The sequence below is a fragment of the Pteronotus mesoamericanus genome, unplaced genomic scaffold (assembly GCF_021234165.1).
Source record: "Pteronotus mesoamericanus isolate MK-2021 breed Mesoamerican mustached bat unplaced genomic scaffold, CSHL_Meso_final contig_181, whole genome shotgun sequence".
In the NCBI taxonomy this organism is placed as follows: domain Eukaryota; kingdom Metazoa; phylum Chordata; class Mammalia; order Chiroptera; family Mormoopidae; genus Pteronotus; species Pteronotus mesoamericanus.
Genome location: NW_026555077.1, coordinates 3,275,203 through 3,301,199, shown reverse-complemented (window position 1 = coordinate 3,301,199; position 25,997 = coordinate 3,275,203). Strand labels below are relative to the sequence as shown.

Sequence of the window (25,997 nt, the reverse complement as noted above, 5' to 3'; positions counted from 1 at the left end):
GTTCTGACTACTGTCCTCTTTATGCAGCAGTTAGTGTTTTTGTTACAGCTAAATTATTATGAGTATTTGCTGAGTTTTCCCTCAAAGAATTTATCCCATAAAGACATTAAAATGAAACATGAGGAAAAAGGCAAAACATCCAGATACCCTTGTAACCCATGTTCTAAATACCCTTGTATGAGAATTTTCTAAAAATTCCTTAAACAACAAATTTATTTTCTACATTTAAAACTAATAAACTATCATTCGCTCTATAGTTTTACTTGATAATAGTAATACATAGTAAAAATTGATTTCTATCACTTCTTGGCCTTTTAGCTAAGATCAAGTATAGTAAAAACTGATTTTAGTTTCATCTATTACCTAATTTGTCTTACTACATGAAGAGTTGTACTTAATGAGTTCTTAAAAATTATGAACACTTCTAATTTCATGGTTAGATTTCCCTCAACCTGTTACATTTTAATAGTTTAATTACCTGCTATATTATGATCATGTACTTAATGATATCCATAATATTATACACGTTCAAGGGACTGATAGACATGTTCAAAGTAAAACAAATGACACTTTGGTAAGCTCATTCCCGGAAGTAATGCTTTACTTGCCAGAAAATTGCACTGCAGAGCAAACAGATACATTGAACCCTGTTTTTCTGGTTTTTTTTTTTTCTTTTTGCAGATGAGTAAAGTCACTGGACAGCACTGTAGTTGGAAAGCTTGTCCTTATGTTAAGCTGAATTCTGCATTTTTCTAACCATTACCCATTAATTCTAAGCTGGCTTCCTGAAGCACATGTGCAAGACCGCTTTTCTTTCTATGTGACATAATTTAAAAATTCTCAAATTCTTCCAAACTAACCAAACCTAATTCCTTTACTCTTCATAGGACATGTGTTTTATAGGCTCCTTCTAATGCAGGACCCTTTCTTGATTCTGAATATTCCATTTTGCCAATGCATGTCTTAAAATGTGTTGCCCAGAACGGTTACCATTTTCCCTTTCTTGCTGATGCTATCTTCCTATTGTATTTTAGCAAGAAATTACATTAGCTTCTTAAAGGCAGATACATCACACTGTTGATTCCTACTAAACATATAATTACTTATTAAGTAAACTTTCATCTTTTTTCCTCCACAAATAATACTATCAAATATGTTTTCCTTCAACGTTCTAGATTTATGTAAGTGATTTTTGATCCTTTGTTGAACTTCATGTCATTATTTTTGGACCTACATATTTGGACCTTTTAGATTTTATAAAAGTAAAATTCTGTCTCCTCTAAAAGATAACCTGAGTTTTAAGACTGCCATTACTCATTGCTCAGAGTTGGAGAAATGTGCTGTCAACAGTTTTCTTTCCTCCTCAGTCTCAGCGGAACGGTTCCAGGAAAGAGCTGGTGTTGGGTATGGGAAGAGGAGACAGTGAGGCCAACAGATGGAGTTCTAGCTTTCCTAATCAGATTCAACCAGAGCGGGTGTTTCTGTCTTATTTTACAAATTAAACTTCTGAGAGTTAACTTGAAGGCATAGTTCAGAGCTTAAAAATAGCTTTTGAAAATCACTGAACTACTTATAACCTTTTATGGACCTTCCATAAGTTCTACGAATAAAACTTAATTCTGGTGGTTTCCTAATAAAGGAAAGGACAAAGGGGAGATTCTGAATATAAAATAATTAAGAAACAATATACAGAGATATTTAAACAACATACCAATTAGCTTTTCCTCCATTGGTTATCCACATCTTTTGACCGTTAATAATATACTCATCTCCTTTCTTTTCTGCTTTGGTCTTTATACCGTTTACATCAGAGCCTGCTCCAGGTTCTGTTACACAGTAGGCCTGGAATATATGGAAACAAGAGAAAAAAACTAATGCTAAGTATTGAACTATGTACATAGAATAAGGAGTATAATTTATTTTATAATCCAGTATTTGAAATATTCTAAAATACCTAAAACTAAAATGTTCTTGGGGAATTAAATAAACTGCTCAAATGTAAGATTATTTAATATAGAATTTAAGCTTGATGTAGGATACCAGTAAACCATACTAAAAATGAAAATGTTAGATCTCTTCAACCAAGTTAAATTCAATTTCACATGTACTCACTCATTCAAAAACTTAGTAAGTAGTATCCACTATGTACCACTATAAACTAGATGGGAAAGCCAGAGATGAAAAACATCCTGTCTTCAAGATTTTCACATTGCAACAGTGGGGATGACTGCTATATTGTAATTATGTATCTATTAAAGTAAGGCTTAAGAAACAAGCTTAGCTTTAGTATGTCAGGAAAAGCTTCCCAGAGGCAATGCTTAAATTCTCATACTGGAAAAGGAATTCCTTGGGGGTAGGGAAAAGGAGAAATGTGTATTCCATGAAGAAATAACAACATATTCAATGATACCACAATAAGAAGCAGGATTACCCAATGTTTGGAATACAAAAGTACCCAAGTTCTATAACATGTAAATGCTGCATGTAAGGGAATGGTAGGAAACGGGCCTGGAAAGAAAGGAAGAAAACAGATGACAAAGAACCCTTTACATAACACACAGAAGTTAAAATTTTATTTGGTAGAAAGAGGGGAGCCTCTTAAGGCTCTTAAACAGAGGAGTGATAAAAGATAAGCAGTAATAGAAAAAGGGGGTAGAAGGAGAAGAGCACTGGGTAGCTGAAGTTCATTCAAGTTTACTGACTGACAGATCCTGTGGATACAAGGCCCAAAGACACAAGTCCCTTGCCCTTAAGGTAGTTAGAATCCAAAGAAGAGATAAACCTTAAAAGTTCATTTTAATTCCAAAGTACATCTGGAATTAAACAAAGTACACAGGGACATTAGAAATGATTATTTAGACCTGTAGGGGGTGAGAGGTCATGAGTGTTAAGGAGGGTGAAAAGAAGTAAAATTCATTGGAAGAGACATTATCTTGAAGTACAAATAAATAAGGCAAGAAGATTGAAGGCATAAAAAAAATGAAACAGCAGTCGTACAGGGGAAACTAAGAGCAGTTCAGTACTGGAAAGTAAAGAGTGAAACTGAAAACCATGTGAAGAGGCAGAAAGGGACCCGGTCATGAGCGCTGAGGTATATGCCATGCTAAGAATACAGTTTGTGTATTCAACAAAGTTTATGGAACACTTGTTATTGTAACATGGAATCTTAAGGAATCAAGTACATAGGCTTCAGGAGAATACAGAATGTCCTAGTGTGGAAAAATGAGGAGTATATGTATTTTTCTGAAGATGTAAGATTCTAAAATAGGTTCAGAAACTGTAAAAGGTACAACTGCCATTGATGAATTGGAACCAGTGAATGTTTTTGTAAATGCAGGAGAGTGAGACATTTACATTTTGGATAGTTGATCATTAAAGTATAAATGACCAATTTAAGGGGAGATAATAATAATTACTCATTATCTTCCAGAGGCTGTTCTAAGTACTTGACTCATTTAGACCTCAAAATAATCCCCATGACAGAGGTATTGGGTATCTGCATTTACAATGACGTAAAATGGCACAGTGAGGTTAAATAACTTGCCCACGTTCACAGAGCTACTAAGTGGCAGAAGTACCTACCTAAGACTAGACTTAGGGACACACATTAGGAGGCTTTGCAAACAGTACAGGCAAGAAAGAAGCAAGCTAGAGAAGAAGAGAAGCTGGAGTTGAGAACTGTGGTGTGAAATTCAGATGTGATGACTAAATAAGATATTGGGGAGCCAAAGAAGATGTTATGATGACTGTCAATTTTTCAGTTTAAGCTACTTCCAATTAGAGATGATCTAGAAGAGAAGCAGTTCTAAAGAATGGGAAGAACATAATTTGGTTTGAGATACATTTAGTTTAAGGTATTCAAGTCTAGCCAAGAAGAAATGTCTAAAAGACAAATGCATATAGGAAGGTAAAGCTCAGGGGAGAAGTCAGTGCTAAAACTACAGAATTAGTAGACTAAGTAAATATACCAAAACTTAACACCAGATGGGGAAGCTGATTTGGTAAGTTAAGGGAAGAGTAAGCTTTATATAAAGCAACAGTGCTAATGATATAAGCTATATTTATAACAGTATCAAAAATAAGAGTGATGGACCATCCTACTCTGCATTCATCAGACTATGCAGAAGTACAGTATTTAGTTCTAGAATATTTTAGAGTCAGTGATCAGTAAGGTGATGAGACATTATTGTGTTGAATGAAGATGAAAAAACTTTATATATATAAATAACTTAGAAAAGGTAAGGTCCACATGATAGTTATATTCAAATATTCAAAACACTGTATAGCCAAGGGAGAGAGTCTCAACTGATAGGAGAAAACTACAGTGAAATCATTCAAACTTTTACTGAACACCTATTACGGTGTGAGGTGTTGAGATTATAAACAGAAATGGCACAGTCCTTTTCTTCAGGAGTATGGCATCTAAAAGAGTTTTCTAATGATTAGAGAGGCTCCCAAATGGAGTGTTTCAGGACGTTGTGATTCCCAGGCATGAAAACGTAAGCTACATGGCCTTCTGACCAAGTGCGATAGAGTGGATTCAGGTGTCACATAAGTTAAGTAGACTGATTACTCTCCTACCTAGAGATTCCAGTATGTTTTCAATATCATAACAACAACAACAACAACAAAAGAGGTATTACACAAATGAACTGTCCAGAAGAGATAATGCTTTAAAGTGCCAAAGTTTTATTTTACCCACTTTTGGGAATTTTGTTTTCCTGAAATATGTTATTAGACATTTCTCGGCTTTATAATAAGGCAGTTTTTAGAGCATATGAAGTGTATTGGTCTGTATACTTCTATACAAAATGGCTTGTCATGGCTGTTTTTTCAGAGATATTGTTCTTATTTGATTCATTCCTAGTAATTAAAATTAATTATATAATGCACTTTCAGTGGGAGCCTTCTTTTTTTGTTACCACTGTAACTGTTCTCCTCTTTATCACACTATATTGTATTATATAGAGTATTAGGGTCATTCACATGTTTCTCCCTTAGCCTTATTAGAGCTTCTTGAGCCACTTGGTATCCCTATTGTCTATCAATAAATGTTTTACAAAATAAATGCCTCTAGCATTTGTGATCCTCACTATTCTAACCGGCTTGGCTTATAAAACCTAAATGTTGCCATGCAAACTAGAAAAACCAAGCATTATAATAGCACTCTTTCAAGCGTAATTATTTATGAATTTATTTACTATTTTCTATAATTCTATGCATAAGTTAATACATACTAGGAAAAGATCTAAGGATCTACAAGATTAACTTCTTGTGAATAGGAGCCCAGTCTTAGTCATTATTTTATTCCCAGTCTACCCAATACACAGTATTCAATATTTGAATGAATGAGTATAACATTACAACTTTATTAGTGATAATATTACCAACCTTAAATCTGTATTTTTCACAAAGCAACGTTGCATTTATTCTCTACTATTTTTTTTACCTTCCACTCTAAAGGGACTTGAGGTAGTTTATATAATACATATTTTTTCAACAGGATGAGGAGTAGGGTGGTTGGAGGTGGAAGAGGGCATAAGGGGAATAAATGGTAATGGAAAAAATACAATAAAAAATAAACTATTTTAAAAAATCAGAGTGAAGTGAACATAAAGATAAAACCAGAAGAAAAATAAATTACAACACTTACTTTGAGGTTCAGATAATTACTAATGGTGGGCTATAAAATTGGCTCTATTCTTTCCACTTACCAAAACAACAACAAAAAAACCTAGTTGTAAGTATAACTTATAAGTTAGAAGTGTGAAATGAGTCCACTTCTGGTCAAGACAGCAGCATACGTAAACATGGCTCACCTCTTTGCACAACCACATCAAAATTACAACTAAAATATAGAACAACCATCAGAAATTAAGTTGAATGAAGTCTGACAACAGTAGAATTAAAGAAACCATATCCATCCAGACTGGTAGGAGGGGTAGAGGGGTGGAACAGGCTCGTCCCACGTCCAAGTGTGATGGATAAGAATTCAGAAGGGGTATCTTGAGGAAACTCAGCCATATACCAGGTTCGCACACACAGGGTTCCAGTACCAGGAAGATAAGTCCCCATAACTTCTGGCTGCAAAACCCAGCGGAGATTAAGTCAGTGGAAGAAACTTGTAGAGTCCCACGCAGTTCCCCTTAAAAAACCCAAATATAGACTTATACAGACTCAGTCCCTCTGAGCTCCAGCACCAGGGTAGCAGCTTGAAAGGCACCGGTGGTATAAAGAGAGGAACTGAAGTGTCTGGCAACAAGGTGGGACGTGGAAGATAGTTTTCTCCCAGACAAAAAGGTGGGCAGAGGCCACTGTCCCTTTTCTGAGCCCTCCCCTCCACAGAGACACAGAGCTGGCAGGCTAGAGCCATTTCTGAGATTCCATCAACTTGGCTAACACTGTTGCCTTGCCCTGGAGATCCCATGAGACTCTGTCCCACCCAACCTAAAGCCCCACCCAAACTATGAACCATGACTTTTCCATATGAATCGCTGGTCTGGCCCATGCTTCACAACTTCCCAAATCTTAACTAACAAGCAACAGCTGGCTTCAGTGACCAGTCCCCATCAACCCCCTAACCCTTGCTAAGTAGTTCCAGTCACAGCACTAGCAGAACTCAGCATAGATTCACAGCTTGGCTTCACCTGGGACTCTTTAAGATCAGCACAAGTGGCAGCCATCTCATACTGCTTTATACTTCATGCAGGGTAGCCCTGGAAAGAATACAGGTGAGGCCAGAAACCCCAGAGCCTGTGCACCCAGAGGACAGCCACAGGCCACAATGAAGCACCATCACCCTGCCCCTGCACAGCTGATCCTCCACCCAGCGAAGGGTGGAGGTTGGTAGTCAGTGGTCACAGCCAGTCCTTGCAGCTGACTGGCCTGGGTAAATCCCTCCCATTGATCTGCCAACAGCAACCAAGGCCCAACTACAAGAGGGTATACTCAGACCACATGAAGGGCACATCTCAAATACCCAGCTTAGGTGATAGGGTAGGCTGTGCCACTGGACCCTACAGGACACCTTATTACATTAGGCAACACTGTCAAGACGCAAAGTCATAGCAGCTCTACCTAATACACAGAAACAAATACAGGGAGGTTGCCAAAATAAGGAGACAGAGAAACATGGTGCAAATGAAAGAACAGATCAGATCAGAACTCCAGGAAAAGAACTAAACAAAAGGGAGATAAGCAATTTATCAGGTGCGGAGTTCAAAACACTGGTTATAAGGCTGCTCAAGAAACTGAGTGAGGACCTCAACAGCATAAAACAGATCTTGCCAGAAACAAAGAATTCACTAACTGAAATAAAGAACAATTTACAGGGAAACAACAGTAGAGTGGATGAAGCTGAGAATCAAATCGATGATATGGAACATAAGGAAGCAAAAACCACCAATCAGAACAAAAAGACAAGGATAGCATAAAGCGCTTCTGGGACAACTTCAAGCATTCCAAAATTCACATCATAGGGGTGCCAGAACAAGAAGAGAAAGAAAAAGAAATGGCAAATTTATTTGAAATAATAATGAAAGAAAACTTCCCTAATCTGGTGAAGGAAATAGACCCGCAAGACCAGAACACACAGACAGCACCAAACAAGATGAATGCAAAGAGGTCCATTCCAAGATACATCATCATTAAAATGCCAAAGGTTAAAGATAAAGAGAGAATCTTAAAAGCAGCAAGAGAAAAGCAGTTAGTTACCTACAGAGAAGTTCCCATAAGGCTGCCAGCTGATTTCTCAAAGAAACTTTGCAGGCTAGAAGGGACTGGCAAGAAATATTCAAAATCATGAAAAGCAGGGACCTATAGCCAAAATTGCTCTACCCAGCAAAACTATCATTTTGAATCGAAAGGCAGATAAAGAGCTGCCCAGACAAGAAGAAAACTAAAGGAGTTCATCATCACTAAACCATATATATGAAATGTTAAATGGGCTTATTTAAGAAAACAAATATCAAAACTATGAATAAAATGGCAAAAAATACATATCTATCAACAATTGAATCTAAGAAACAAGCTTAGCAAACAAGAACAACAGAGACAGAGTCATGGATATGGAGAGCATTTTGATGGTTGCCAGGTGGGAATGGGGTATGGAGCAATGGGTGAAGAGGTGAGGAAGATTAAGAAGTACAAATAGGGAGTTACAGAATAGCCATGGGGACAGAAAGTACAGTATAGGAAATGGAGTAGCCGGAGAACTTATAGGTACAACCTATGGACGTGAACTAAGGAGGGGGATGCAGGGGGGTGAGGCAGTGCAGGGAAATAAAGGAGGGAAAACAATGGGACAACTGTAATAGCATAATCCATAAAATATATATTTAAAAAATAAAATGTTAACACAAAAAAAAATATGAGTTCACTGAATGTCTTGCCCATAACAAGCTTGTCCTTATAGGCTAATATTTGCTTCTAATTTCTTTAATACTGCATAAATTTTGGGTATATCCTGCTTAAGAGATTTAACCCAACCTTTAAAAAAGATACATAGTTCTAATTACTTATTTTAATATTTTATGTGTATAATACGTATGCAATAATACAATTTGTTATGATTTTTGGAAAAATTTTTTGCACTATATGGTATTACAAATAATTATGGTGTTGCCCTTATTTTTTTCTGTATATCTGACTGTACATGATTAGGTAAGAGATTAAGTCTTATGCATACATAATAACAATATACCTGTACTGTAAAGTTAAAACCAAAAACCTGTATCAACTTTTTCTGTATTAATTATTAAAATTACATTATTTTTAAAAGCAAAAATCTATGGAATTTAAATATTCAAAAATAGGGAATAGTGGAATAATTTATAGTATATCAACAGACATATTATACAGTAATAAATACTGTAGTATTTAAAAAGAAATGTAACATAAGAAAATGCTTATGATATTAATAAGGATGTAACTACATATATGACCCTAATTTTTAAAAACATATTTAAATGTATTTAAAAATCTGATACAGAATACATTAAGACAGTAATAACTAGTTAACTTCATATGTAAGGAATTACAGATGTTTTTGTTCTTCATACTTTTCTAAATCTTTTATACTCTCTACAATCAGAAAAGTTTAAAATATATAGTAGTAAAAATTTAAATAAATTACTATATGTGGTATAATTTTATAAATATTAATCAATCTCAGTGTAAGTTAATCAATAGGTATATAATTAATATACCTATAGACTATTTTCATTTTTACCCTTGGCTTCATATTTTGAGCAGATCTATTACTATTGTGCACTAGGAGGTCAAAATATACATTAATTCTTTACTAATTCAGAAGTTAGAATAGCTTAGAGATTATAATGAATGTATTTTTACATATACTGAAGGTATTTATATCTAACAAAACTGATAAAATTGTTTAAGATACTTGAATTGCTTTTAAAGATTCTAGTATTCTAGAAATACCTACTTATAACTAATAAGATAATTTCAAATATTCTTATCAGTGCAGTAAGGCAGGTTCCCTTAAGCATCTATATTCTATATTTTTTAGCTAGTTTCTAATATTATATATGTTACAGGATAGGACTCTAGATATTTCACACAATTTTGATATAGTACTGGGTAGTAGCCTTTTAATAAACTCTCATGCATTGAAAAAAATTACGCATTAACTAGGAAATATGCATAAGTGTCTTTATTAGGCAGTCTGCCCAAAATTTAGGTACCTGAATAAATAAAAACATTTATTTTCAAATATTACTTTCTAGTCTTTCACATCAACTCTCACAATTAGCTCAATTTTAGTAACAATTTACTATTATTTCAGTATCACAATTACACCCTAAAGTTTGATTAATAACAAAAAGAAAAAAAAATCCTTAGGTAAAAACACTTTCAAAATAGAACCCTAGTATGTGTGTGTGTGTGTATGTATAGGGGACTGTGTGGAGAATATTCCCTCAGGGTAACATCTGTCTAGAGAACAGATCTTTCTTGCTGAATTTCTGACACAGAAATTCAGTTCTTAAACTGCAGAGTACACCATTAAATAGTTATTTCTCTCCTAAAATACTAACCTAAATACTTTGGTAACTTCAGCTGCACATACTTACACACATTAATGGCTCTTCAGTCAACCTCCCCAAATACTTCTTTTTTTGTTGATCATTTCCAGCAATAATAATAGGCATTTGCTATCAAAGAAAAGTGACATAAAAAAATAAGATATTTTTATTATGTATGCAGATTCAGATACTACAATTTAAAAATAGAGAACTATTTTCCCCCAATAAATAAGTCTAAAGAACTGCACTTTATTCTGCCTTTATGTTGGAAAGCCAAAACAAGAAAATAAATCTGTTAATGTATGTATTTTCATAAAATTAAATTATACAGAACTTGGTATAATACTGTATTATGTAAAGAATTAAATTTAGGATAAATAACGTGGTATACATGATCAGGCTTCTCAAGAACAGCTCACTAAATCTTAGCACTGCCATCAAGATCCTTCTCCTGAATGCTGGTTTTGGCTTGAAGCAGTGGCCAAAGTGTACAGTTTCCCCACAAGGATAGCTAGGACTCCATGTAGTATAAACAAAGCCAGCATGATCAACTTTTGGAATAAGAAATACAGGCTTCACTGCAGAAGCTTGTGCTTCCTTTAAAAGAAAACTGTGTTCTACCAACTAAACTAACCTACTACTACTACTGTCTCATTAACAACAGCTCAGTTAGGCAATTAATTTCCTATGTAACTTACCCCTAAAGAATTGGCTTCAATAGCAGTCTGAACTCCTGTACATCCATATGCCAATTCTTCAGTAATTAAACAGGAATCAAAACTTCCAAGTCCAAGGCCTCCTATAGTACCAAAATGTATTAGAAGTCCATGATAATATGTAGTACATCTCAACTTAAATAAAGGTAAATTATTTTAATTACTTCCAGTATGACCTAACTGGAAGTAATTAAAATGTTAATCTAATTGATTTTATTTTTATTTATTTTATTTTGTTTTTTTGTCCCAGAGGGTATGCACTGTTCCCGGAAGGCAGCTATACTGGGTCTATGTGCAGTGTGAACAGAGCAAACCCCATTTCCATCTCCCTGCTCCAAAGTTCCACAGATGTTTTGTTCTCGGATAGAGGACATTATCAGATGTTAAACTGATTAATAAGAACAGGTACCACATTTAGTCTTAGCCAAAAGGCCAAGATGCAATCATCTAACTGGTTTTAAAATCAAATTTGCAAATAGTTTCTATAACCCAAGAAATTAAAAATGTGCTATGGTTAGCACAGTAACAAATTATATTTCTCTACAGTAAGTTTTAAAAATTTCCAAAATCCTCTCTTGCTATTTTTAATCTGAACCTGTTTTCCTGTTTCAACTTGATTTTGTAAAAAATTAATTCAACTCTACTAAAACTATGACTTTTTACCTGAGTAAAGGAATGATAACCTGGCAGGAAAAAAGTATCAGTAACACTTAAGCTCAAAGGTAGAATTAAAATGCAATAAATTAACCAGCTCTAGAGATAGAAGTTAACAAGGTTAAGAATCAAGTTAAAGTTGAAATCTGTTGTAAAGAAAAAAAAAAAAATGCCTCTAAGTGCTGAGTACTAGGCTTCTAGAAGCAGGCAAATACTGAACTCTAAACAGGAAGACAAAGCTAGAAAGCCAAAATTTAACAGCAATGAATACTCGAAAGAATGAGTAGTTTGACAATATTTTCTCGTTCATAATCCATTCCAGGATTAAAAATGTGAAGAAAGCTTACCACAACTTTCTGGAATGTGTGTATTCATTAAACCAAGTTCCCAGGCTCTTCTAATTAGGGGGACTGGGTACTAGAAGAAAGTAAAAAAATTAAAGAAGATAGCCAGTTACATTTAAAAATCTAGATATTTGATTACATAGTCGTGCAAAAAATGTAGAAGATTTTTCTCTCCTTAAAATGCATAGAGGCTTCTGGTCAAGATAAAGGTGGAGGTAAATGCAGTACTAGCATCCTCCCAAAATTACAACTAAATTATGTAACAACTACCATTGAGAACCACTTAAAATCTAGCAGAATGAAGTCCTACAAGTAGGGATTTAAACATGGCAGCCCATCGAGACTGGTAGAAGTGGTGGAGATGTAGAAGGGGCTGCTCCCATACCCAAGCATGGCAGATGAAAATCAGAAGGGTTATCAAGACCTTGGAGGTCCCTCCCTAAGGAGCAAGGGGTCCTAGCCCCACACCAGGCCTACCAGCCTAGGGTTCCAGTGCCTGGAAGACAAGTCCCCATTACTGCTGGCTGTAAAATTAAGCAAGAGTTGTGGCTGAGGGAGAGAGAGGGCTTCTGGAGTTGCAGGCAGTTCCTCTTAAAGGACCTGTACACAGACTTACTTTGGCTCGCTCACTCTGAACTACAGCAGTGCGCCAGCAGCTGGAAAGGCACCAGGGACATACAGGAAAAGTGAACTGGCTGGCATCAGGGTGAGAGCTAGAAGGGCAACTTCCCCCCAGACAAAACTGCTGACAGAGGCCGGTGAAGATGGAGGCATACGTCGACAGACTTCACCTCCTCACACAACCGAAGAAGGACAACAACAAATTTAAAAACAAATACATAACCAGAACTGCCAGAAAATTGAACTGTGTGCAAGTCTGACAACAAAGGAGCTAAAGAAGAAACATTCATCCAGACCAGTAGGAGGGGCAGAGACTGGAAGCCAGGGCGGAGGGGACACACAGCAAGGCCACGGCTGGCAGACTGGGCGTCCCATATTTGTGTGTGGATAAACCAGGAGAAACAGCTGGGGAGTGAGACAGACCGTGCAATCCAGGGTTCCAGTGTAGGAAAAGAAAGCCTCAAAACCTCTGGAGGTAATAACCTGTGAGGGTTGTGGCAGCAGGAGAAACTACCAATCTCATAGGAGACTCTGTTGGAGAGACCCACCGGGTCCTAGAACATATACAAGCCTACCCACCAAGGAATCAGCACCAGAAGGGCCCAATTTGTTTGTGGGTAGCAGAGAAAGTGACTGAAAGCTGGCCAACCGCCGAGCAAGCACCACTATTCCCTCTCCGACCCCTCCCCCACACACAGAGTCACAACTCAGTGACCTGAGTTGCCCTGCCCTGGAGAATACCTAAGGGTCTGCCCCTTCCAATGTAACAGGTGTGCTGAAACAAAGAAATATGGCCCAAATGAAATAACAAATCAAAGTTCCCAAAATACAACTAAGCGATGCACAGAGAGCCAACCTATCAGATGCACAGTTCAAAACACTGGTGATCTCGATGCTCACTGAATTGGTTGAGTATGGTCACAAAATGGAGGAAAAAATGAAGGCTATGCAAAGTGAAAGGAAGAAAAATATACACGGAACAAACAGTAAAGAGAAGGAAACTGGGACTCAAGTCAATGATTGGGAGCAGAAGGAAGACATAAACATTCAACCAGAACAGAATGAAGAAGCAAGAAGCCAAGAAAACGAGGAGAGGTTTAGGAATCTCTGGAACAATTTTAAACGTTCCAACATCCAAATCATAGGGGTGCCAGAAGGAGATGAGGAAGAGCAAGGAATTGAAAACTTATCTGAAAAAATAATGAAAGAGATCTTCCCCAGTCTGGCAAAGGAAGGAGACTTCCAGGAGATCCAGGAAGTTCAGAGAGTCCCAAAGAAGTTGGACCCAAGGAAGCACACACCAAGGAACATCATAATTAAGTTACCCAAGTGTCAAGGTAAGGAGAGAATCCTAAAAGCAGCAAGAGAAAAGGAGACCGTTACCTACAAAGGAGTTCCCATAAGACTATCAGCCAATTTCTCAAAAGAAATCTTGTAAGCAAGAAGGGGCTGGAAAGTTTTCAGTCATGAAAGGCAAGGACCTACATCCAAGATAACTATCCAGCAAAGCTACCTTTTAGAGTGGACGGGTAAATAAAGTGCTTCCCAGATAAGGTCAAGTTAAAGGAGTTCATCATCACCAAGCCCTTATTATATGAAATGTTAAAGGGACTTATCTAAGAAAAAGAAGATCAAAAACTATGAACAGTAAAATGACAACAAACTCATAACTATCAATAACTAAACCTAAAAAAAACAAAAACAAAAACTAAGCAAATAACTAGAACAGGAACAGAATCACAGAAATGTAGATCAGAGGGGAGGGTGAGGGGGAAGAATGGAGGAACAGGTACAGGGAATAAGAACTGTAAATGGTAGGTACAAAGTAGACAGGGGACATTAAGAATAGTGTAGGAAATGGAGAAGCCAAAGAACTTATATGTACAACCTATGTACATGACCTGCGCCAGGGGGCAGTGGGGGGAATGCTGGAGGGAGGGGCAGTGCAGGGTGGAGGGAAATAAAGGGGAAAAAAAAAAATGGGACAACCGTAATAGCATATAAATAAAATATATATTACAGAAAACCAAACAAAAAACAAGAACTGCTGGCAGAAGCTATTATTCCTTTTCTGAGCCCTTTCCCCACAGAGCAGGTAAGAGGGTTCCATATCTGCATCTCCATAAACTGTTTGGCTCACCCTAGTGAGACCCTGGGACCCTGCCCACCCACACTGTTTCCAGTGGCTTTTCCATACCAGTGGTTGGTCCTGACTCACACTCCAAACTTTCCTACACTCTCTCAGGCAAGCAGCATCTGGCCTCACCGTGCCCCGTACCCCCCAGTAAGTGGCGCCAGTCCTAGCACTAGCAGCAGCCAGCTATCGTTCATAGTTTGGCTGCTTGTGGGCATTTCTAAGCCAAGCATAAGTAGCAGCCTTCTGCAGATCACTGTGTAGGTCATGTCAGATAGTCCCAGGCAGAACACAGGTGAAGGCTGACCTTGGCTTGTACCTCCTAGAGGCCTCAGAGCCAGTGCACCATGTGTACAGTTTCAAATCACATTAAAAAGCCACCCAACCACCTCCACAAGTGACACACTTAAGGGGTCAGACTTGGTGGGAACCAGAGCTCCCCTAAAGTAAGTCCTGCTCAGTGAGGTGGGCACCTGCACAGCCGATCCTCCACAGTGGTCACAGTCAGTCTTATAGCCAATTGACCAGGGGGTAAATCCCTCCCATTCATGTGCCAACAGCAATCAAGGCTCAACTACAACAGGAGGATATATAAAGCCACACAGGGTGGCGAGGTGGGCATCTGGACTGCCTACTTCAGGCGAATGGGAAGGCTTTGCCCCTGGACTCCATAGGATATCTACTATATAAGGTTACTCCACCAAGGCCAGGAAACACAGCAGCTCTACCTAATACATTGAAACAAACACAGGGAGCCTGCCAAAATGAGACAACAAAGAATATCACCCAAATGAAGGAAAAGAACAAAACTCCAGAAAAAGAACCAAACAAAATGGACACAACAACCTACTAGGTCCAGAGTTGAAAACACTGGTTATAAGGATGCTCAATGAACTCAGGGGAAAAGTAGATGAACTTAGAATTTCAACAGCATAAGAAAGGACATGAAAACCAAAAAATAAAAGAACCAGTTAGAAATGAAGGATATATTAACTGAAATAAAGAATAATTTACAGGGAATCAACAGTAGAGTTGATGAAGCCAAGACTCAAAACAGCAATTTGAAATATAAAGGAGAAACACCCAATAAGAAAAGCAAAAAAAAAAAAAATTCAAAAATAAAAGAGGAGAGTGGAAGGAGCCTCTGGGACAACTTCAAGCATACCAACATTTTCATAATGGGGGTGCTAGGAGGAGAAGGGAGAGAGCAAAAAATTGAAAACCTATTTGAAAAAAATAATGACAGAAAAATTCCCTAAACTGGTGAAGGAAATAGAAATACAAATCTAGGACACAAACAAAAACCAAAAGAGGCCCACACCAAGATATATCATAATTAAAATCCAAAAGGGTAAATGCAAAGTGAGAATCTTAAAAACAGCAAGAGAAAAGCAATTAGTTTACCTATAAGGGAGCTCCCATAAGACTGTCAGCTGAGCCCTGGCCAGTGTGGCTCAGTTGGCTGGAGCATTTTCTGGTATGCCAAAAGGCTGATGGCTCGATTCCCAGTCAGGGGACATACCCAGGTTCCAGGTTTGATCCTTGGTCAGGACTCATACAAGAGGCAACCAGTTATGTTTCTCTCTAACACCAATGTTTCTCTCTCTTCCTCCCTTCCTCTGTCTCCAAAAGCAGTGAGAAAAAAAGTCCTCAGGTGAACATTAAAAAAAAAAGACTGTGAGCTGATTTTACAACAGAAACTTTGCAGGTCAGAAGGGATTGGCAAGAAATATTCAAAATGGTAAGAGGCAAGGACCTATATCCAAGATTACTCTACCTAACAAGACTATCATTTAGAATCAAATTACCCTTAAAGAGCTTCGCAGACAAAAAAAGCTAAGGGAGTTCACCAAACCAGTGTTATATGCAATGTTAGAGCCCTCTTTAAGAAGGAAAAAGAAAGATAAACAATATGGCAATAAATACATACCTATCAAAAATTGAATTTAGAAAATAAATGAACCAAGGAGAACAGAAACAGACTCATAGTTACAGAGACATTTTGATGGTTTCCAGATGGGAGGGGGTGAGGGCGTGCGTGAAAAAGGTTAAAGGATTAAGAATCACAAATTGATAGTTACAAAATAGTCACAGGGATGTAAAATACAGTATAGGAAATATAGTCAATATTCTAATAACTATGTATGGTGTCATAATGGGTACAAGAATACTTGGAATAATCACTTAAGTTATATAATGTCTCATCACTGGGGTGTACACTTAAAACTAATGTAATATCATATGTCAACTGTAACTGAGAAACAAAAAATTTTTTACAAATGTATATACCCACCTCGCCAGTTTTATCATATTTTGGAGCAACTGGAATTATTTCCTCCTTGGCAAATTTACGAGCAGTAGCTTGAAATTCTTTCTGCTGTTCAGTCAACTCTAAGGGAAAGTTATTTAGAAAACATCAAAATAAGACAATGACCTGAGGGAAAAAGCCCTATGCAATGAGTATGTGGAAATTTATGCTTATAATAAAGATTTTAACTCCTGATTAACCACAAAGTCAAAGACTACCTATGCACTTTCTAATTAATCAAGATTTCACTGTACACTATAAATGTATCTATGCTAAAGGAGTTAGGTAAGATTTCTAGCTTTCACAAGTAAGTAACAGATACAAACTTGAGCTTTTCTCTTCTACTTGGTGAGGTCTAAATGTCTGGGTTTTTTTTTTTAATTTTTAACTACTTCCTACGCAGATTTATGAAATGTTTACTAACATCTAAATAAAACTACATAAGACATGCCCTGGTATTAAAAATCAATCTTACTAGGGATATGGGATATGTTCAGTGATCACAAACCATAAAACTTGTTCCAAAATATCATAAAATAATTAGTATCTTTACTTCAATTCTGCTCCTCCTTTAAACTCAGAATTTTATATTTATAAATCAGCAGAATGCAACTGGTATAAGTGGTAAAAATGTGTCTCGAAAAGTAACGATGTAAAACTCTGCTGTAATGCTGTAAGATGTCTAAACAATTCACTTACATAAAATACGGGGTTGTGTTATTATAAAATTAGGAACATGAATATGGTGTCTAGACTGAGAACAGGAGCCAATCACTACAGCACTTTTTTCAAACCCACACTGTCATAAGGTTTTAATGTGGTTACATCCAATCTCAAAGGACAGGTAAAATTTAAAAGAGATATAGGATATTTTGGGCAAGAAGAATGAGAGCAAAAGCACAGAGGCAGTAATGAGCAAGAATGCTTAAGATTATAATAATCATTTTTTATGGGATGTGAGATGTAAAATCTAACAGACACTAGAATTCTGGTGCTGAACCAAATAGCCTAAATTCAAGTCTCATTTTATAGAAAAGGAAACAAAATCCTCAAAATGAGGAAATGACAGCCCCACAGACTTACAATAAAATTAGCAGTGAAAATATACTTAAGAGTTTCAGTTCAGAGTTCTCTGCCTATAACTTTACTTCTAAAACTGGGGTTAGGTCCTGACTGGTGTGGCTCAGTGGGTTGGGTTTTGTCCTGTGAACTGAAAGGTCACTGGTCTGATTCCCAGTCAGGATACATGCCTAGGTCAGGTGTGTGAGAGGCAAAAGATCGATGTTTCGCTCACAGAGGCAATTAGTCAATGTTTCTTTCCCTCTCTTTCCCCCTCTTTTACCCTCTCTTTAAAGATAAATAAAATCTTTAAAAAATAAATAAATAAAAATTGGGTCAGTCCATATCAAGGTTATGGGTGGGTAAACAGTAGAAAAAGCAGGGATCTATTACTGAGAGCCAACACTGGTCCAGCCACTACTATGTGCTAGGAGCTTTACATGTAAATTTAATCTTCAAATAAATCCTATATTGTAGTTATTATCCCCATTTTACAGATAAAGAACCAAATGGAGTTGGTCATAGGTGTTACCCTATTCCTTTACTTGAGCTTCAGTCTCCTTCCCTAAATACTTGTATCTGTCCTATGCTCTGTCATTCAGCAAACCACCATAGATTTCTGCTGCTAGACTCTTACAATCTGTGATAAACTAGAGAGCAGTCAAACCAAACCTATGCTAATATCTGAACAAGGAATTAGTAAGATCCAGTACCCCAAACTGCTTTCCTAACATCGCTGGAAAATTTTCATTTAATTCCATTTTTAAAAACTTTATAAAGAAGCCAACAATCTTAAAAATAACAAAAAAACAAAAATAATAAGCCTAGAGAGCTATAAGTTTGCTTTTGTTACCTGGGTGTGAGTTAATTATCTTAGCTGCCTTTTAACTACTTTCTGAGTCCAAGGGAACTAAAAAAAATGGGCTTTTAACTAGAGGAAAGGTATTACAATAATCTGTAAAGAAGCACGTTAGGCGGCAAAGGATACCAAAGACAGGAATTATCATTTCAAACTTTTTGCCTGGGATCTTTATTTTAGAGAGGAAAGGGTAAAGGAAATCGTTTTCCTTTCTGCTCCAACACCACATGGATTCCTGGGCCCACAACTGAAAACCACATCTACTAGCACCAAAACTGCAGTTCAGACATATCATGACCAATACAGGCTCTGACTTATTACCAGACACCTAACACTGTTTATCTAATAAATGTTTAAGAAGTATTTGTTACATTCAAATTTCTAATTTGAAGACTATTCATATGTATCAGTAAATCTGTTATTTATTTTGTGTTATATACTTAGAAAGAAGGGCAGGAATATATGTATGCTGCTAACATAGACCTATGGGTAGTGTAATCATGCTAAAGAGGAAAACGAGATCAGGAAGAATGGGTGTGTGACTAACTGTGGACGTGTGGGTAGTGACTGATTCTATTCATTGACAGACATTACTAAATTTTTTTAAATAAACATATTCCAGACAAATACATATATAAAGCTGCATATATATATAATAAATTCAAGTTTAAAGTTAAAGGACAGAACAAAACATATACCAAAACTGAATCCCAATCCTTGTTCATGCTTTACGACAGCTTTTGTATGTTGTGACCTCCAGTCAAAACGAGAAAGATTTCTCAGGACCTGTAAAGAACAATTTCATTAAAATTTATTTGATAAATTAAACATTAATTAAGTAAGAGAATACTGACAGTTATGAGTACAGCAACTTGTCTGACCACTCAGCAGAGTTTTCTGAGTCATTATTTAAATGTCTTCAGCTATAATTTGACTTCTATATTAAATAAGCCAATTCCCAGGTACTTGAACACCTATCAAAAAGGAAAATTTTTTTTTAAGCAATGAAAATAAAACTAATCACTACTAAAGTGGAGTGTTTCCAAGGCAAATAACCGTCAGGATTAGTAGCAGACTTAGAGTTGTTATTCCAGATATTTTACTTACGAGGTCTGGGATACCTGTGGTTGAGTAGAGGTTACGGCAACAAGAGAACAGTATTGTACTGTGTGCAAGAGATGCCCAATCCATCAGCTTTGATACCCTGTCCCTGTGAGCCTCCCAGGTATGCCTCTGGGAATCTCCTACTTGGAGGACCGCATTTTCTAATATACCTCACTCCATTTCATGTAACAAAACAGCCTAAAACCATGTTCTTTATTGTTTGCTGTTGTCTACAAGCATTTTTAGAATGGTCAAAGCCAGGAGTCAGCACATTATGGCAGACACCAATCCTGTAAATTACATTCAATTGGTAGCCACACCTCATTGTCAACTCCTGCTTCCACACCAAACCTGTACAGTTGCCACAAAGCCACATGGTCCACAAGCCAAAACGTACTACCTGTCCTTTTAACTTTTTAAAGTTTGCCAATTGTTACAAACTATTAATATACTACTTGCTTTAATATTTGAAATACAGGGTGGGGCAAAAGTAAATTTAAAGTTCTTGGCATAAAAATTAATACAATAAATAATAATAGAATAAACTGTTTCATGTACTCACACTGTAAATTTACTTTTGTCCCACCCTATAACTCATATTTCTTCAAAGGAATATGTTAAAAATATAATCAGATATACACTTAACATTCCTTTGCAATACATTTTTATACTCATGACAATTTGTAAAAAAAAAAGTAATCAGCTCTATTATTAAAATTACCACACGGAAAACCACATAACTCTTGAGAAATGTTTGAAGATAGCCAAAGTTACAATTTATATTTCAAAGGATTCTGATGGAGCTGTTCCTAGGCAAATCTAGTAAGTTAGGCACTGAAAGAAAAACTGAACAATATACTAAAAGATCAAGAACTCAACTTGTTTATGTTTTTCAAAATCTATAAAAAGAAACTGCCCACTTTGTAGAGAACAACTTTAACTTGTAGAGAACAACCTTTCAAAATAACAATATACTTTATACAATTTAGAAAAAGTAAAATACACTATATGAAACATCACATTTCTTTGCAATTTTCATTAATTTTGGAAGTAAAACGTGGTTTCTCTAGTCCTTGTTAGCTACTTGTCACAGACCAAACCTATTCTTATTTATAGTTACACTCCACATATTAATTCATTTATTCTCTAGGTCATGCCTAGGATTAATGCGCTATATTTATTCCTTTTTTGCACATGAAGAAACTGAGGTTCACAAAGGTCAAATAAAATTGGCCAAAGTCATTCAGTTATTAGGTAGCGGAACCAAGATTCTAACTCTTAATATTTACTACTAAGAACCCATGCCATCAACCACCTTGCTATATCACTCCTTCTGTTTCAAGTCTCCGAATTGGTTATCAGGTTCTATAAAGAAGAAAGACATCCCACAACAATCAGACCAAAAAACCTGACTCTTCTCAATGCATGTTCAGACACCATTACAAAAAATTAGACCTCACACACAAAAAAAAGTAAAATGGTTTTTTGAGAGACTTTAAACAGGGTATATTAGGTTTAAAAATACTTCACAAAAAGTTAATGTGATTTTGGGGGGAAAGGTAGCTACAGCCAGGGAATGCTGTCCAATGGCCTATTAATTTTATACTAATGTTAGTCATTTAACTAGAGAAGTGACTTAGTAGACATCAATACAGAACACTACACTATTTGGAGTTAGAATTGCCAAACTAAAACTGAGTTTGAGTTGAGATTATACAATATTTTTGAGAACTTGGATTGATTACAAACTTGTACTTCTTTTCAAACCTGGGAAATAGGGTTTGAAAAGGGATTATCGAATGGACTTCCAGTCAAGATGGTGGTGTAGGCAGACATGGCTTGCCTCTTTGCACAACCACATCAAAATTACACCTAAAATATAGAACAACTATCACTCAGAACAATCAGAAATCAAGTTGAATGGCAGTCTGATAACTATGGAATTAAAGAAACCACATCCATCCAGGCTGCTAGAAAGGTGCAAATGTGGAATACGCTAGTCCCTCACCCATATATGGTGGATTAAAAATTCAGGAGGGGTATTTTGGGAGTAGGTAGTCCCAGCCCCAAACCAGGCACCCCAGCCCAGGGTTCCAGAGCCAGGAACATAAGTCTCCACAACTTCTGGCTATCAAAACCAGCAGGGATTTAGTTGGTGGAAGAAACTGCTAAAACCCCTAAGCAGTTCCTGTTAAAGAACCCCCACAGACTCACCTACTTCAACTCACTCCCTCTAAGCACCAGCAATGGGGCAGCAGCTTGAAAGGCACCAGCAGTATACAGGGAGAAATTGAAGTGCCGGGCATCAAGGCAAGCAGAGGACATTGTCCCTTTTCTATACTCTCCCCCCACAGCGCCAGCAAGCTGCTGCTATATCTGAGACTCCATCATCCTGGCTAACACTGTTTGACCTACCTTGGAGATCCCCAGAGATTCAGCCCCACCCAACTTACAGGGCCCACCCAAGCTGCTTTTCCATGTGAATGGCTGGTCTTGGCTCTTGCTTCACAACTTCCTAAATTCTTTCAAACAAGCAATAGCTGGCTTCAGTAATTCCCAGGACCAGTACTAACAGCAGCCAGTCTAGATTCACAGCTTGGCTTTGTCTGGGAATCTCCGAGCCCAGCACAAGTAGCTGCCATCCCAGATCCCTTTATAGCTCAGGCAGTGTAGCCCTGGACAAAACACAGGTAGGGGCAGAACTTGGCCTGCACCACCTGGGGAAACCTCAAGGCCAGAGCACCCAGTGGACAGCTACAGACCAGGTCAGAGTACCATCACCACTCTGACCCTGCACAGCTGATCCTCCACAGAGGGTGGACATTGGTGATAAATGGTCACAGCCAATTCTTGCAGCAGACTGGCCTGGGTAAATTCCTCCCATTGATCTGCCAACAGCAACCGAGGCTCAATTACAAGAGGAGGGTGTACTCAGTCCTCATGAAGAGCACACCTCAAATACCCAGATAGGGGAGGCTGTGCCACTGACCCTACAGGACACCTAACACAACAGACCACACTACCAAGACAGAGAGTCAAAGCAGCTCTACCTAATACACAGAAATAAACACAGGGAGGCAGCCAAAATGAGGAGACAAAGAAACATGGCTCAAATGAAAGGACAAATCAAAACTGCAGAAAAAGAGTTAAACAAAATGGAGACAAGCAATCTATCAGATGCAGAGTTCAAAACACTGGTTATAAGGATGCTCAAAGAATTTAGTAAGGACTTCAGCAGCATAAAAAAAGATCCAGTCAGAAATGAAGGATAAACTAATTGAAATAAAGAACAATTTACAGGGAAACAACTGTAGAGATGATGAAGCCAAGAATCAAATGAATGATTTGGAACATAAGCAAGCAAAACACACCCATAAGAACAATAAGAAGAAAAAATGAATCTAAAAAAATGAGGATAGGACAACTTCAAAAGGTCCAACATTTGCATCACAGGGGTGCCAGAAGGAAAAGAGAAAGAGGAAGAAATTGGAAATCTATTTGAAAAAATAATGAAAGACAACTTCCCTAAATTGGTAAGGAAATAGACATGCAAGTCCAGGAAGCACAGAGAGTCCCAAATAAGACTGATGCAAAGAGGCCCACTCCAAGACACATCATATGTAAAATGCCAAAGGTGAAAAATAAAGAGAGAATCTTAAAAGCAGAAAGAGAAAGAAGTGAGTTACCTACAGGGGAGTTCCCATAAGACTGTCAGCTGATTTCTCAAAGAAACTTTGCAGGCTAGGAGGGACTGGCAAGAAATATTCAAAGTCATGAAAAGCAGGAACCTCCAGCCAAGATTGCTCTACCCAGCACAGCTATCATTTAGAATCGAAGGACAGATAAAGAGCTTCCCAGAAAAGAAAAAATGAAAGGAGTTCATCATCACCAAACCATTGTTATATGAAATGTTAAAGGGGCTTATTTAAGAAAACAAAGAAGATCAAAACTATGAACAATAAAGTGGCAAAAAATACAAATCAACAATTGATTCTAAAAAACAAACTAAGCAAATAAGAACAGAGACAGAATAATAGATACAGAGAGCAGTTTGATGGTTGCCAGATAGGAGGGGGATGTGTGGGAATGATTGAAAAGGTGAGAGAATTAAGAAGTAGAAATAGTTATATAATAGCCACAGGGATGTAAAGTACACCATAGGAAATGGAGCAGCCAAAGAACTTAAAGGCATGGACATGAACAATGGTGTGGGGACTGCATGAGGGAGCAGGGGTGCTGGGTGGAGGCAGGACAAAGGGGGTAAAGTCAGGACAACTGTAATAGCATAATCAATAAAATATAATTTTAAAAAAAGAAAAGAAAATATCATTTGTTGAGATGATTAAAACAGGATAATGTTTTGGACGCATAGTGCCATACTAAATTTATTACAATAGGTTCTCTGCCCAGATCAGCAGAATTCCAAATTTCCAAAAGACAACAACTTTAGGAGCTCCAGTGGCGCAATCTGTTAGCGCCTGTACTTACCCAAAAGACAGTAACTGTAATCAAGCATCAACTCTGCAAAAATAGCACAACTATAATTATACAGTTTTTATATTATTTCTGAGGAATATAAGATTCTTAGCTTTACAGGAATGTCAAAGAGATACAGGAGTAGAAGTTTTCTACATCAGGTTTTTCTATATCCTTCACTGACCAGATTGAGAAATCTGTTTTTCTTCTGGTGTCAGAGTTGAAAATCATTAAAAAAAAAAAAAAAAAACCTCCCAATTTCTACCTTCGGAGTCCATTAACTTACATGACAATGACAAATATGGGGTAATAATCCATTGAAATTATTCTAAATTCTATCACTGCTACCTATTTGGTCAAAAACATAACTTTCTTAACGCAACTATATATGGCAGTTTAAAGACAATCTTGTGTGAACTGTATCAGTAATATTTAAGGTAGCAAAATGCATGTAGTGACTAAGACAATTTAGAATCAGTGCAACACAACACTAGAATACATACAGATAAACTTCAAGGAGAATTCTGCAGATTTTTCTTTTTCTTTTTCTTTTTTTTAACGTATGTAACGTGGAAACATCTTCCTCCATGTTGCAAAACCAAAAGCCTATTAAGCATATCAAGTATACCAAGGAGCTGAAGCTCCATTTTCTTTCTCCCCGTGACTTTGCAGGCCCCCAAGATAAGACTATCTGAATTCTCCACTTCCTAGTACACAACAATTGGCAGGATGACATTTACTTTAAGATTCCCTCCCTGGGTTTAGGATGGAGAGCTACTAGGCAACGTTTTTCCGACAAAAACAGCGCTCCCCGGACCGCGCCCCGATTCAGAGACAGGTTCACTTTGGGAAAGTGTGGGATTCCTGGGAGAAATATGCTGAGGGTGCAGACCAAAGAAATAAAAAGTATATTCTAAAAAGTGGATGCCACCGTATGGAGGGGGGCGGTTGCTGACTTGTAAAGGCAAAACCTGGGAGACATTCTGTCCTACCGTGAGAGGAGGAGGCCAGAGTCTGGAATCGCAGCCCACAGGCGAAGGTCAAGTACGGAGGGCGACGGCGGCCCGAGGAAGGCTCCTTCCCCACCACGGCTTCCTACCCGCCCTCTCCAGGCGACACCCATCCCCGGCGCCAGCCCACTCCCCAAAGACCCCAACTTCTCCAGCCCCACTCAGCTCTGTTCCCCCACTCACCCCGCAGCTTCGCCTAAACAACGCTGCCATGTTGACTCGCTCTCTGAGTACTCAGTCCTCCACCCACCCCGTAGAGCCAAAACTGGAAGGTTCTGTGGGCGTAGACAACCCGGACCACCCACTTAGGCGTGGGTGGGGTCGGAGGCGGGGGAGGAGTAACCGGAGAAAACGGTACCGGAAAAGGACAGACGAGGCTGCGTGCTTGCTCGCCGTTAGTGAGCTCGCTCGGAGACTTCCTCCGCTGTCCTTGCGATGTCCTCACGGGGTTTAACGCGCTTCGGGAAGATGGTCACCGGAAAGACTTTGCTTCCGCTCGGCCCTCTGAGTTCGCACGCGGCGCCCTCCTAGGGGAAGCTGAGGCTGACAGCCCTACGGGGAGAGCTAGCCCGGAAAATGGCTTTGCATTGGGGCTGGGAGAGCGATCACGCGTCTTGGGAAGAGGGGGAAGCGGGCGAGTGCGGGGCAGGCCCGGAATCTGGGCGAGAG

General features: G+C 37.9%; 1 protein-coding gene and 1 non-coding gene across 2 annotated transcripts in view; both read right to left on the bottom strand.

Annotated features, from left to right (window-relative positions):
* The window catches only part of ACADM (acyl-CoA dehydrogenase medium chain), a 46,810-nt gene extending 21,162 nt beyond the window's left edge, over positions 1–25,648 (bottom strand). Inside the window, exons 1-7 of the mRNA XM_054566861.1 lie at positions 25,512–25,648; positions 19,437–19,524; positions 16,806–16,903; positions 11,761–11,830; positions 10,742–10,842; positions 10,092–10,172; positions 1,712–1,842 (exon numbers count right to left, since the gene is read on the bottom strand). Of these exons, the coding sequence (XP_054422836.1) occupies positions 1,712–1,842; positions 10,092–10,172; positions 10,742–10,842; positions 11,761–11,830; positions 16,806–16,903; positions 19,437–19,524; positions 25,512–25,541 (599 nt within the window). The 5' untranslated portion in view covers positions 25,542–25,648. The remainder of the gene's footprint in view (positions 1–1,711; positions 1,843–10,091; positions 10,173–10,741; positions 10,843–11,760; positions 11,831–16,805; positions 16,904–19,436; positions 19,525–25,511) is intronic.
* Positions 11,010–11,203, bottom strand: LOC129065660 (U2 spliceosomal RNA). The gene has a single exon (XR_008528604.1). It is a non-coding gene; the product is annotated as a U2 spliceosomal RNA (small nuclear RNA).
* Positions 25,649–25,997: the final 349 nt, after the last annotated feature.